At 40.5% G+C, this 13,644-nt stretch overlaps 1 protein-coding gene across 1 annotated transcript; it reads right to left on the bottom strand.

Moving 5' to 3' along the window:
• Positions 1 to 4,570: 4,570 nt before the first annotated feature.
• On the bottom strand, positions 4,571 to 6,295 carry LOC122655323 (probable caffeine synthase 4). Its single transcript, XM_043849528.1, has 4 exons — positions 6,224 to 6,295; positions 5,680 to 6,090; positions 5,032 to 5,301; positions 4,571 to 4,924 (listed from the first exon to the last, which is right to left on the bottom strand). The coding sequence occupies exons 1-4, from the start codon at positions 6,293 to 6,295 to the stop codon at positions 4,571 to 4,573; spliced, it is 1,107 nt and encodes a 368-aa protein (XP_043705463.1).
• Between the last annotated feature and the right edge of the window lie 7,349 nt (positions 6,296 to 13,644).

The following is a 13,644-nucleotide window of genomic DNA, read 5'->3' as shown; positions in this document are numbered from 1 at the left end:
TGAGCTCTTCAGCCTTCTACTCAATTACGAGAGCTATTTTCACTCTAGTAATGATTTTACTGTTGGCATTACTATGGCTAACATAGTCTATGTGGGCTCTCCTTGCAACTCATCTCTGTGTAATTTTTCTTAGAGTTCTCATTGTTTCAATAGTTACCATTCTCCTTATTCTCATGGCACTCGTCGGAACAATCGTTACTCTATGGACAACAACCAAGGTCAACGGTTTAAGTGATACTCACGTTCGTGGTCTACATTTGGTTCGTCTGGAGTGCCAGATCAATATCCAAATCAGAATTCCAACAAAGGTTCATTCTACAAAGGTTCTAGGTCCTCTCAGTTTCCTCCGTCTCGTTTGGAGTATCAAATTTGCAATCAACTGGGTCACCAAGCTTCTCACTACCCTCAATGCTTTAATCACTAATTCATTGGTACCACTCTAAACTCTACCTCCCTCTCGTACTCTTCATGGCTACTTGATACGGGTTCTAATAATCACCTTACTGTAGACATCAACAACCTTACTCTTATCTTTCCTTATGTTGGTCCTGACCAAACAATCGTTGGCAATGGTCAAGGTTTTCTAATTTCAAATGTTGGTTCTTCTAATGTTACTTCATTGAATCATCTTTTTCATCTTCTGCAAATTTACTGCAACTTGTTATCTATCTATCAGTTTGCAGTAGATAACAATGTGTTTCTTGAGTTTCATCAATCTTATTTTTTGATTGAGGGTCAACAAACGAAGCTGATTCTATTTTGCAACCAAAGTAACAATAGCCTCTATCAATTGCCCCAATCTCCTTTCTCCTCTATTCGAGCTCCAATAACCGATTGAAAATTTCATTTAGGCCATCCATCTTTCACCAAAGTTTTCCATATTATTACTTGGTTTCTGCTCCTTGCGTCAACATTAACTCATACAACATGTAGTGACTGCCAATGTTCTAAGAGCCACAAATTACCATTTACTTTATCTTCTTCAATAAGCTCTGCTCCCTTGGAGCTATTGCATTATGATGTATGGGGCCCTGCCCTTATGTCTTATGTGGACAATTTTCAATATAATGTACTCTTCATTGATGATTTCAATAAATACTGCTGGTTATATCCTATGTCGCACAAATCTGATGCCCATTCTATTTTTGTTTGCATTAAGAATGGGAATCAGATTTGTGCGACATAGGGGCTCTTAAACTCCGCAATATAGGTGCTGATTTGAGGTCCATCATTAAGCATAGTCCCATCCGTCTTCTTTAGTACCCGAATGAGGTTCTTTGATTGCCTGATCTTTGTCGCAAGGTGGAAGAATCTTGTGTTGCGGTCGCCACAGGTGAGTACCCGGACTCTGGACTTCTCTGACCACAGTTTTTCTTGCAGTGTGATTGCATTGATGTACTCCTATTTGGCTTGGCATTCACACTGAATAAGATACTCTGTGCTCCTCACCTTTTCCATAACCTCTTGGGCATCCTCCAGTGCAACTCTTGTTCGGTCCACCTTTATGTTAACATTTGGGAAGGCTGACGTGGACCAAGCTCTAAGAATCGATTTTAATCTTCTTAACTTCTGGGTGACCACATAGAAAGGTGAGCCTGAAACATAACTGCCCCAGGAATGGCTCACGACAGTGGCAAAATCTTTATGCTCCAACCAGAAACGTTGCAACCTGAAAGGGCAGTTCATAGGCTTTGGCACAGAGTCAGAAAAAACCACAATTGGGGAGTGATCCGAAATAGACCTCGGGAGTACCCGCTGAAGCATCATGATATAGATCCAGCCAGGCAAAGTTGCAGAAACTTCTATCCAGCACTGTTGTAGCATTACCTCACTTCCTGTTGTTACACCATGTGAATTTATTCCCTTTTGACGGTAGCGGCAAGACTGAAGAGGAGTCTACAAACGCTGCAAAGTCCATCACTGGCCTTGTATGAAAAGCACCAATTCCCCTTTTCTTAGACCCAAGTAGAGTTGCATTGAAGTCACCCAAAACAATCCAAGGTAGCACTGATATAGGCTGACTTGAAAGATCCACCCATAGGTCTCTCCTCTAAGCGCGAAAGCTACATGCATGAATTGTAGAAAGAAAAAACTTTTCTCCCCTCACATCCATAAACATAGTGATTTGCTGATCAGAAGTGTTATAGCCCACCAGCTTAGATAGTGAGTCCCTCCAGACGATCCATAGATTCAGATTCTTCCCCATTCTCTCATTATGAACAAAATCCATGCTGAACCCCAGGTGCTTAAAAAACAATTTAGGAAATTTGCTAGGGAAAACCATAGGCTCTGCAATGCAGATCACATTAGGTGTTTGAGATTTGACCAAGACCTTTAAAGCAGCCTTAGTTCGGCTGTTTAATATGCCAAATAGATTCCAAAACACTAGCTTCATTGTAAATTTATGGATTTTATAGCACCTTTTGCCGCTTGCCTTGGCATGTTTCGCACCTTCAAAGGCTGTTTACCCGATCTTTTGGTAGTCACTGGCATGAAAGTATCCACAAGAGCTGCATCCACCTGTCTGATCGCATCAAAGGCTGTTACAGTTGCCGATGGATCTTGGCTTGCCACCTGGTCTTCACAAGTGATTAAAGGGACAGGGTTATTCTCCTACAAATCCACCCCATCTGGGGTGCCTTCCTGAGAGCCGAACGGGCTTGTGCAACCCAAGACCACCTAAATAGTGCCCCCTACCATTGCTTCCTCAGCCTATGCATCAATTTTCTCGTGGTCACTGCATCCTGCTCATTATGCACCACTAAGGCTGTTGAGCTGATTGGATTGTCTTGCACCGCTAGTAAAGCTGTCTCCACAGTGCATTGGTTCACTTCCCCTGCACCACGTTCCCCACTCACATCGTCCACAGTCTCATGAGTGGGTGGGGCAGCCTACCTGTTTCTCCTTCGCCAGGCTTTACGGACAACCCTGGCATTATCATCAACATAATCAGCGCCTGGGATCGAGGGCGCTTCCTGTGATCGGCTTGGGCATGCCTCCGCTCGGTGTCCATATTTCTTGCACTCAAGACAACGTGAGGGAGGATCCTCAAACACCACCTGTTGTTGGAAAAGAAAAGGCTATGCAGAGCCAGGCTATTCCCGCACAACCAACACCTCTTTAACCCTAGGAAGGGTTTAATCAACATCCACACACACCCTCGCGAAGTGACCATAATGGGATTCCTTGGTCTTCCTATCAATTACCACCGGTTGTCCCACCGCGTTAGTGATAGAGAAGAGTATATTGTCATGCCAATACTCCTGCAGTAGGTTAGGGAAATGGATCCATGTTAAGCGATGGGTGATCGACTCCGTGTCCACGTTGAAGTCAGGGCACCATCACTGGAATCTGAGAAGCTATCCTTCAATGCGATAGGGCCCTCGATGCCATGTCATCGTCATATTCGCTTCAAGAGAATACGTGAACAGGATAAATCCTTTACCTAGGGTTTTCAGTTCCACCGAACCTGATAAAGCCCAGGAGTCATGTATGAATCTACGCACATCGTTCATGGAGGGGAATCAAAAATTAAGCCTTTCGATCAAGGAGAACCTCAAGCGATCAATCTGCTTCTCATAAGCAGCCCGAGGGATCTTAATTCTAGTCATATTGCCTTCCCTCACTGATTGAGGAAGATTATCCACGTTTGGAAGGGGCGACTGTGTAACCACAGCCGCAGTGAACGATCGAGGTAGGGCAGCAGGCACCGTGGCTGATATCACTACCCCCTTCATGAAAAACACTAGGAGAAACCCCTGCTGCCGCAAATACTCTCTCTCCTAAACTCATATTTTTTCCTCCAAATCCATGTCTTCGAACCCAAATCCATGTATTTCATATTTTTTTCCTCCAAATCCATGTATTTCTTATTAATACATACATTGCTGATCTTTAGCAAAAAATATTGCAATTATATATGTGGATGCAACCTTATGGCAGTCCGCAACCCTGCCCCTTCTTTCCAAATTTTTGGTGTGTGTGTGTGTGTGAATTTAGATCTGCTTCAATGACAATCTCCCACCATCCATGGGGTGTGGTCCCCACATCCTAGAGGTGCTCCCCACACCCTATGGATAGTGGGAGATCGACTCTGGTGTTTACATGTCATTGGAGAAGATCCATAGTGAGTGAGTGAGTGTGTGTGTGTGTGTGTGTGTGTGAGAGAGAGAGAGAGAGAGAGAGAGAGAGAGAGAGATCCTTTGCTACCGCCTACTCGTGCGGCCTCACACAGCAGGGCATGGACCCCCACCCAAGCAGGGTGGTGGGGCAGTGGGTAGGGTGGTCATTTCACCTCTGCCTGTGTGAGGCCGCACAGGCAGGAGGCAGCAGAGAGAGAGAGAGAGAGAGAGAAAATTAGAAGGACAAATTTTTTTAGCTAAAACTTCCCTGTTTTTAACCATGAAACTCGATATTGTGAGCAGCTACTCAGATAACTTTATTAATGGAGAAAAATTAAAACGTACAAAGATTTTTTTTTCCTGGGGAAGAGGAAAACCACCTTAACCAAGAGCCAATTATTTCACGCTCAAAACAAATCTAAACCCAAACTTCTTACCTTGAAACTCAATTACTTCCAGCCCTTTCTCTGAAGAGTGATGGCAATGCTCACAAGTTCAATAGGAAGCTTCTTGACCATGTCATAAATTACCATACGAGTAAATTTCTCATACAATGGTTCTATAATCTCATGTCCAAAATGGTGAGAAATCAGGGGTTCTGAAATTGATCTGACATTTTTAGCTACCTTATCTCCCTTAACTTGCATGTTTGTCTCTTCCTTGTCCCCAATATCTAGAGCAAATGTTACCAATTGTTTTGTGTCGAAGGAGCCCTCCTTGTCTATTACTTCTTGAATTTCCTCGCATGATGCCGTGTAATATGGCACATTAAAAGAATCTAACTTCTCTTCCTCAATTAGTCCCTGTTTCCAAATAAAAAAAATAAAAAAAATATGTGCATGGAAGGAACTTTAGCAATAAGCTAATGGAGTTTCTTAAAGCCCAAATATATGGTAAGTAGTAGTACTACCTCTGAAACCATAGCTATGAGGGCCTCTGATAATAGTTCCCAATAATCACAGGTAGCTGAGGAGGGGTCACCGCCTTGTCTACCATGAAATATCATGACCATACGAGCGTTGGGGATCAACTCTTTTGATCTCAACTTGATGAACGAAGTAAAATCCTCTTGAAATTGTTCCACGTAAGCTTTGCTGACGGTAAGGGGGCTAGTATTGGAGATGTAGATTTTCCCCTTGTTTATTGGAATACCTACTTCACTTGTGAGCCCTGGTGGAACCTGTCAACGAGTTTCATTAATTCATTCAAAAATATTAGTAATTTATGTAGTGATCTAAATTAAGGACTGAATGCTTACAGCAAGTTAACAAAACAAACAAAAAAAAAGAAATATAAAAGCACCAGGACAAAAATGAGAAAGACATATCTCGACTTGGTTTCAACAGAAACCCTTCCAACCTAGCGAGAATGGTTCCATCAGGTTCTCATATGAGAACTATTCTCGTACACCAGAGCTATGGCACATAGATGGAATCTACTAACTATTTAGGGCTTACCCAGTGCACGAGGCTCAATGCACACCTTGATTTGCTGGTGCTTGGTGGGGCCAGGTGAACAGTGAAATAGTTCGAAAGTGATGAAACTTAAGCTTCCTTACCCGAGAGAGCCAATGTGCACTATAGCAAGAATGGACAAGGTGTAAGGTATTTTTGGGGAACAGTCTCTCGTAGAAGGAGCCAGGAGCACCTGCAATGAAACACATCTTACCACCCTCGCCGATCCTTTCTCCTTCAAGTTGTTGATAATTTTCAAAAAAGAACTTGAACGTTGAGTTGAAATCATTTCCAGGAAGATCATTTAAGAAAACTTGAAGCTCTGGTTGCTTTACACCTAATTCGTTGCACCTTTTCTCTACTTTCCGTTTGATCGTAGTGATCACTCTGAACGTATTAGGACCGAAGGCGCAACCCAAGTCCGCAATGGTTAAGACATTACAGGGAAAGCCCTCGCTCATGAGATCTTCAATGGCCTTCTCTAGGATAGGTTTTGTAGTTGATATCACCGATCTCTGCTCCAACCATCAAAAAAAAAAAAAAAAATCTTAAATCACAATATATACAGCAAAAGTAATAGGATAGAGATTTCCTTCACCATAAGAGGAAAAAAAAACGAAAGTGAGTTAGAGTTTAAGATGTACTAACATTGAAAGAATTTTGAGCATAGCTTGTATCTCGTTCTCCATTACTCATGCATAGGAATTCCTTCACCCCCATGACTTCAGTGATCAATTAATGTATACTCACTCGATAACGTTTCTATGTTTTGAGTTACTTCAACTATGTTTGTATATATAATAAGAGAAAATTAGTCTTATGCTCGTTTGGTGATTATAATATAACTCAGCTGATATTTAGCAAAAAAAAAAAGAAAGCAATTGGATGGCGCACATGGCCTGCGAGAGCAATGTTCTTCACATGTTAGTTATGTGAGAGATGGCATATACAAAGTCTTATTAGGAAGGAGTTGTATATATAATAAGAGAAAGTTAGTCTTCCACCAGTAGTTGAAGGTGTGAACAGGTTTCTTCTAAGAGACAAGGAGAATCCCTTCAATTATTGTGGCTTGTGGAAGACAATTTGAATTTTGCATGGGGGCTCAAATGCATTAAATATGCTTTACCAAAAAAAAAATGCATTAAATATGTTAGTGGAAGGCAATTTACCTTATCTACTGATGAGTTGGACGCATGGTTTGAAATATCGGATCGGATCGGCTGATATTGGCTGGATCGGATCGGCATCAGCCGAGACCAATCCTGATACCGATCTGATCCAGCTGTACGGACAGGGGTAAAAATATAAAAAATTAGTTTTTTTTTTATAAGAAAACAAGGACATAAGTGTTATATTTGCCTGAGTTTGGGCGATCCCGATTTGTATCGGCCGATCCGATCCGATCCAGTCAATACCGAGATCACGAACCATGGTTGGATGGGAGAAGTAATAGTCAAACTGGTGGCGTTCCCTATTTGGAAGGTCCACAATCTGAGATTTGTATTTCAAATTCAAATATTTCGGATCAGGGATTTGTGACTTTTGGCCTGGGTCGTGGATCGGGTAGTGGTGGTTCCCAAGTGATGGGCCATGGTCGTGGTGTGGTGCCCTAGAGGCAAGTCTTTCAGGGGCATGCATGGGGACGTTATCTGTGGGGGTCTAAATCGATAAGTCATCAATGTATATCTTTTTTTGGAACATTAGCATGTTTGGTTGGAGGTGTCGGCGGAGTCGGATTCTGATTTTGAACCAGCTTCTTAAGAATCTGGTTCATGTGGATTCGTAGTCGAGAAAAAAAATTGTTTGGTTACCTGGAGTCTCTCAGATGGAATCCTTTTGAATCCATCTATAAAACTGTTTGGTTACCCGGAGTCTGTCAGTTGGATTCATCCTGAACCCATATGAAAAACTGTTTGGTTACCCTGAGTCTGTCAGATGGATTCTACTTTAATTTTGTTTGAAAAAATATTTTAACCTACTTTTGTTATTCAAGATATGTATACATTTAATATGAACTTTATAAAAAGTAAGATAATCAATAAATTGGATTAAAATTCTCAAAAGAAATAATCTTTCCCAAAATTTAAGGACATACATATGGTAAAAACTCCATATCCATGTAATTTAAGGACAAACATATGGTCAACAATCCATATCCATTTAATTTAAGTACATACATATAATAACCAAAGTCATACACCTTCTATTTCCCTCTTCTCATACTATTTCACCTGTTAAGATCCAGTGCTTTTACAGCATCAAGCACCTCCTCCAACATCTTTCTATGGTGCTCACATACTTGTGTATGTTGTTCTGAATCTTTGATTTTTGCAGTTAAGTATCCCTCCAGATATTCTTTGGATTGACGTGAAGTTGGTGCAGTGGTTGGTTGATTTTTGACAGTATTCACCGCTTGGTTGTTTGAAGACGATGTTTGTCCATCAACTGAGGGACTAGGGTGTTTCCAATGGTTCCTAATTTTATGTTTGGTGTTGATGGTTGATGGCCATAGATGAGAGGCTTTGATTTTGCACTGACTCTTCATGTTGGGGACCTCTCCAATCTTGTATTATGTACTCTTTTATTAGTTAATATACACTTTGCTGACCTTTAGCAAAAAATATTATAAATTTAAAAAATCCACAACCATTATATGATGTTCAAAATGCTTAAACCTACTACAATCCGGTCAATTCTCTCACTAGTTGTTACCTTCAATTGGCCACCAAAGAAATATGATGTTCAAAATGCTTGTATACATGGTAACCTCAATGAAACCGTGTTCAAGACACAGTACCCAGGTTTTGTGGATCTAAATCATTCAGATCATTTATGTCTTCTTTGTTAATCTCTGTATGGGTTAAAACAGGCACCCCATGCATGGTTTACCCATCGTAGTGGCCTCTAAAACCGATACCTCTCTGTTTGTTGGTGTTGATGTTCTATTCTTTTTTATATATGTTGATGATATTCTGTTGTCGGGTTATAACTGGTCTGCCATTACATCTCTTGTGATTGCCTTGGTGGAATCCTTTGCTCTCAAGGACCCTGGAGATTTACATTTTTTCCTCGGAATGGAGGTTTCACTGGCTTTCTCTAATCATGAGCAGACAAGTAAATCTCACATGGCGATCCCAAGTTCGGCACCTGCTCACGGCGCTTGGATCCCATCATCCACATTCATCTCATAATCATCACATATCCATCACCTAGCCAACATCCACATCCATATCTCATCACATATCCATTAACACCAGTCACATACCATCCATATCATTTCAATGTAAACATCAAATCCTAATCATCTACATTCAACATGATAGGCATCCTAGCATTTCTAACCCTAATCTAGCATTTAATAATTATTCAATTCTAATTTAACATCCATAATGAGTAGGCATCTCAACATGTTAAGCATAGCATATGCATGAATGGCATTCATAAGATACATATGAGAAACACTCTGAAATTAAGTTCAAGTGTCTAATCCACTCACCTAAATCATCATAACTTCGATGATACAATAAGACCTTAGGTTCTTGCGCATGCGTACTAATTCACCGTAGGTGGTAGGTACCTTATAAAGTTAGGTTACAAGTGTACATTAGCCGGGGAAATGTCCAGGGTAAAAATCCTGGGTCAACCCTTAAAAGCAACAAGAAATAACCTTTGCAGACTGTGAGGTCCCCAGTCCACAGGGGTGCGGTCTGTGCAAGTAGACCTCAAAAACCTGCAAGATTCCATTATTGATGAGGGTATTGCGGACAATGTCTACACAGTTCGCAGCCATTGACTGCTCAGGCTTATTTCATTGTTTTTTCAGCAAAAGCCTGGGCTGTGGGTGGTCTTCGAGCATGGGGGCTTCAAGGGTTCAAATGGGAACATCTTCTAACCTCCTAGGGTTACAATTGGTTAATGTTACAAGGTCCAATTAGGGTTTTATCACAGATTTGGGTTTCCAACCAAGAATTCCCCAATTTCAAAGTGTTTCAATGGTGGATTCATGGTGGGTAGGCCAAGGAGCTAGGAATCAGTAAATTAAGGTAATCAATAGATGCTTCTAGCATTCAATTGGAAGATTAAAGTAAAATAAACAAGAAGCCCTAAGGTCTGAGGTCTAATTGAAAATCTATAATTCAAAACCTAATTGAATTCAATGGAAATGGATAGGAAGAGATAACTTACAGTGAGAGATGGGCTAGCACAGCAAAGGGAGTGATCTTGAGCTTAGAAGAAGCTTAGTCTCCTACTTCTCCACAAAATCCTTGCCTCCCGGATGCACAGAAATGGTGGAGAAACTCAAGGGAAGTGCAGAAATGGGAATTGGACAGCAAGGTGAGTTTCCTTCCTTCTGCCCTCTCTCCTTTCTCCTTCTTCTTCCTTCTTTTCTTGCTCTCCACGTTCTCTCTCTTCTCTAGGGTTGGGAAATGAGTGAAAAGAAGGGATATTAGGATTTCTACCAATTATAGGATGGGAGCACTAAGGTCTGTTTGGGTGGAATAGTGTTTTGAGTCCTAAAAGTGTTTAAAATACATCTGGGTCCAAATGGGCTTTAGTCTAGGTGTATGGATGACTAGGATAGGTCAATTAGGTCTAAATCCACTTAGGAATATGAGGTGTCACTTTCCAGGTCAAACTATGAGGGCTCCATAGTAAAAGATTCCCCTTCTAGGCATTTTAAGCCTTTGTGGACTATGCCTGCAGATGATGTTCTGCATAGTTTGCAGGGTACTCAGGCATGATTCGCAAGGACCAAATTTTACTGAGTTTGACTCCAAATGCAATGGGGTTTTCTCTGGGGTCTTCGTACATGTAAGGGACTTTGTCTAAAAGGTTTATATGACCTCAATACATGTGTTGCAAAGTATAATTCATTTAAATAGGTCATGAATAGACTTACCCTTAGATTTTCGGAAATGGCTTCGGTACCATGTCCTATTACTCCAGCCGGTCCTACATACAAAGTTTAAATTAGACCCAGATTTAGGCATAGGTGTAACAGTTTGCGTGGGCCAAACAAGATGGGTCAACATCTCGCAGTTATCGTCGTCCTTGTGTGGCTTCCGCTTCCTACACTACTGACTTGGGTTCCACCTGCTGATGCTACGGGGATTGATTTTGGGGTTCTAAGTTTTGATAATCAGGGAATGAGAATTTGATCTTAACATGGGAACCACATAATTTAATGGTGGCCTTATTGTAAGTCATGGTAGCTTCTTCCGCAGTATTGAAGGTTCCAAGCCAGATGCGAACTGCGCAATATGGGTCCCTAATCTCCGCCACTCATTTTCCCCATTGCCACTGTCAAATGCCTCTATAGTTCTTCTCTGTCTACTTCCTCCTAATCTTCTTTTGAGGTTGTGACACTCCAAAGAAATTGCAACCGCTCCAGAGGTGAGCAGAGGTGAGCGGCGGTTGCAAAGGTGAAGGCTTCTTCGTTCGATTGAGGAAGAAGAAGAACTTGCTTCACTTGTTTTAATTGGAAGGGTATAATAGTCTTTAAGACTAATATTACCTGGTGACATCACAACTTAACAACACTAAACGTTAACCCCGTTAGATTTTTGGTTTATTTTGATATTTGGGTACTTAGTGGGGTTACATTAAAATAAGGGTGTAGCTCAGTGGGTGGCGATGATAATTTCCCTTTCTTTACTTACACATTTTGGTCAATCCAGAATTTCAGCTTTTCGGCCTTACTCCACTATATTTTTCTAAAACCCTATCAATCTCTATATCGTCACGGTACCTATTTTCTAAAAAATACGTTCCACCCCCCTTGTCAGGCTGGAACGTCATTCCATGTATATAGTTAATGCATCTAGTCATGTTTTAATAGTGGTGATGTCCAAATATGATTTATTTGCATTCTTGTCATTTTTGCCCTCAAGGGCATTTTGGTAATTTACTAATTACAGGCCTGGAATTTCATTCCAATAATACTATTTTGTTTGCCTGGTCATCTTAAGATGATCAACATCAATTTTGATCCCTGCCACACCTCTAAGTGTTTGTTTTGACACTTTTACCATTATGCCCCTAGGGGCATTTTGATCATTTTACAACCAAATTTGCTTAGGACCCTAGAGGGACTCCAACCAATTTTGCCACATTTTTAACATTAATAAACATGTTTTGTTGCATATGACATCATTTCCATGTATTTTTTGCATTTTTACCCCCAAGGGTATTATGGTAATTGTGATCATTTTATGCTTGTTTGCATTTAGATATTTTGAATATCTCAAATACATGTTGTTAATGTATTTAGTCATGTTTTGATCAATGGTGATGTTCAAATATGACTTTATAGGCATTTCCTGCCCTTTTGCCCTCTTGGGGCATTTCAATAATTATTGTGCTTTATGCTTATTTCATTTTAGATATTTGGAATATCTCACATACATACATTTAATGTATTTAATCGTGTTTTGATCAATGGTGATGCTCAATTATGACTTTATTGGCATTTTCTATTCTGCCCTCTAGGGGTATTTTGATAATTATAACCAGTTCTTGCTTACTTGCATTTTAGATATTTGTAAAATCTTATATCCATTTTTTTAACATATTTAGTCATATTTTAATTAATGGTGATGTTCAAATATGACTTTACGCTATTACTTTGACCCCCTATCAGTTTTGGTCATTAAAGTAACCTGTTTCAGTGTTATTTTCATATAGTGTTTTCCATGTGATGCATGATATTCTGATCATAAATTAACCTTGCATGTTTGTTGTATGATACTTTATTTTGAGAGAATCTTTGAATCCTAGCATCTAGCACAAAGACCGGCTCATCAGGGTGTAGTGGGGTGCGTAGAACCTTCCCATCTCTGTAGCTTGACCTCCTATCCATTTTCTGGCCAAATCATATGAAATCAATTGTAGTCCTATCCTTTGACCAAGATTTGGGCTATCCCTTCAGGGTTCTAGGCCCTTCACAAGCTAGGTGGCGATTCCCTTCCTTTATTTCAAATTGTTCATTCCCCTGCACCCCTAGAGAGACACGATGTCACATCACTGTCACCCTGCGCCACACCAATTGAGTAGTTAAAAGGGATATCAACCTGCGGTAAGCCCAATGTACGAAAATCGCAAGTTGACCCTCGATCGGTGCGTCGTTGTACCTACGCTGGGGTGTTTACACCCACAGAGATGTGTACATATCCACTATGGGAGTAGAGGTCAGATAAAGAAAAAAGAATGTATAAATGCATAATGAATCGAATGACTGAGAATGTGAGAGAACGATATGAGTTAATCAGGATAATGATTATAACTGTAATGGAAAGCAATTAAAGAAGGCTATGTATCGATGAGTGATTGATTTCTAATTGATATGCAGTACTTTAACTAATGTTAGTTGATGAATGTAGCATGGTTGTGTTATATTTTTCACTGGGATTTTCAAAGCTAATCCCTTTATTTTTTTTGCTAAATGTCAGCAGCATTGTATTATAATCACCAAACAATCCAAAGAAATACAACATCATTGAGTAACTGGTCCACCTTCGGCATGGCCATCAGCAGAGCAGTACCCAACCAAACAGGGCATTACAAGAATCTGTATCTAGGTTTCATGAGGGCATCCCAAGCTATTTCACTAGAAAAAATGCCGGAGGGCTATCCTAAACATTGCTAGTCGACGTAGTAGCCGCCTGATTAGCCAATTTATCCGCCACTGTGTTCACCTCCCTGAAGCAATGCGTAACGCTCCAAGAAGCGTTTTCCAGATATTTTTTGTAGTGCCACCATCTTTGTTGAAAAATCCACGAGATGCGCTGATTTAAGATACACTTCACCACTGAGAGAGAATCGCATTCCACCCAAAGCAATTCTCTCCTTCAAGAGAGGGAGACATGTACATGTAGGATTGCCGTTTGAATGAAGCACAAACTTATATTGTACTCCAAACTTGGTTTCATCTAAACAAGGACCTTATAAACGACAATCGATATCCAGAATACTTTGAAGGGCACATGATTCATGGAAGGAAGATCTACCAAGCAAGATAACGCCGTTTGCTAAAAGCATATGACTAATATAGTCACAATTTCCGAAAATAC

The sequence above is a fragment of the Telopea speciosissima genome, chromosome 3 (assembly GCF_018873765.1).
Source record: "Telopea speciosissima isolate NSW1024214 ecotype Mountain lineage chromosome 3, Tspe_v1, whole genome shotgun sequence".
NCBI lineage: Eukaryota > Viridiplantae > Streptophyta > Magnoliopsida > Proteales > Proteaceae > Telopea > Telopea speciosissima.
The sequence above is the reverse complement of the archived record's forward strand: the minus strand, read 5'-3'. Positions and strand labels throughout refer to the sequence as shown.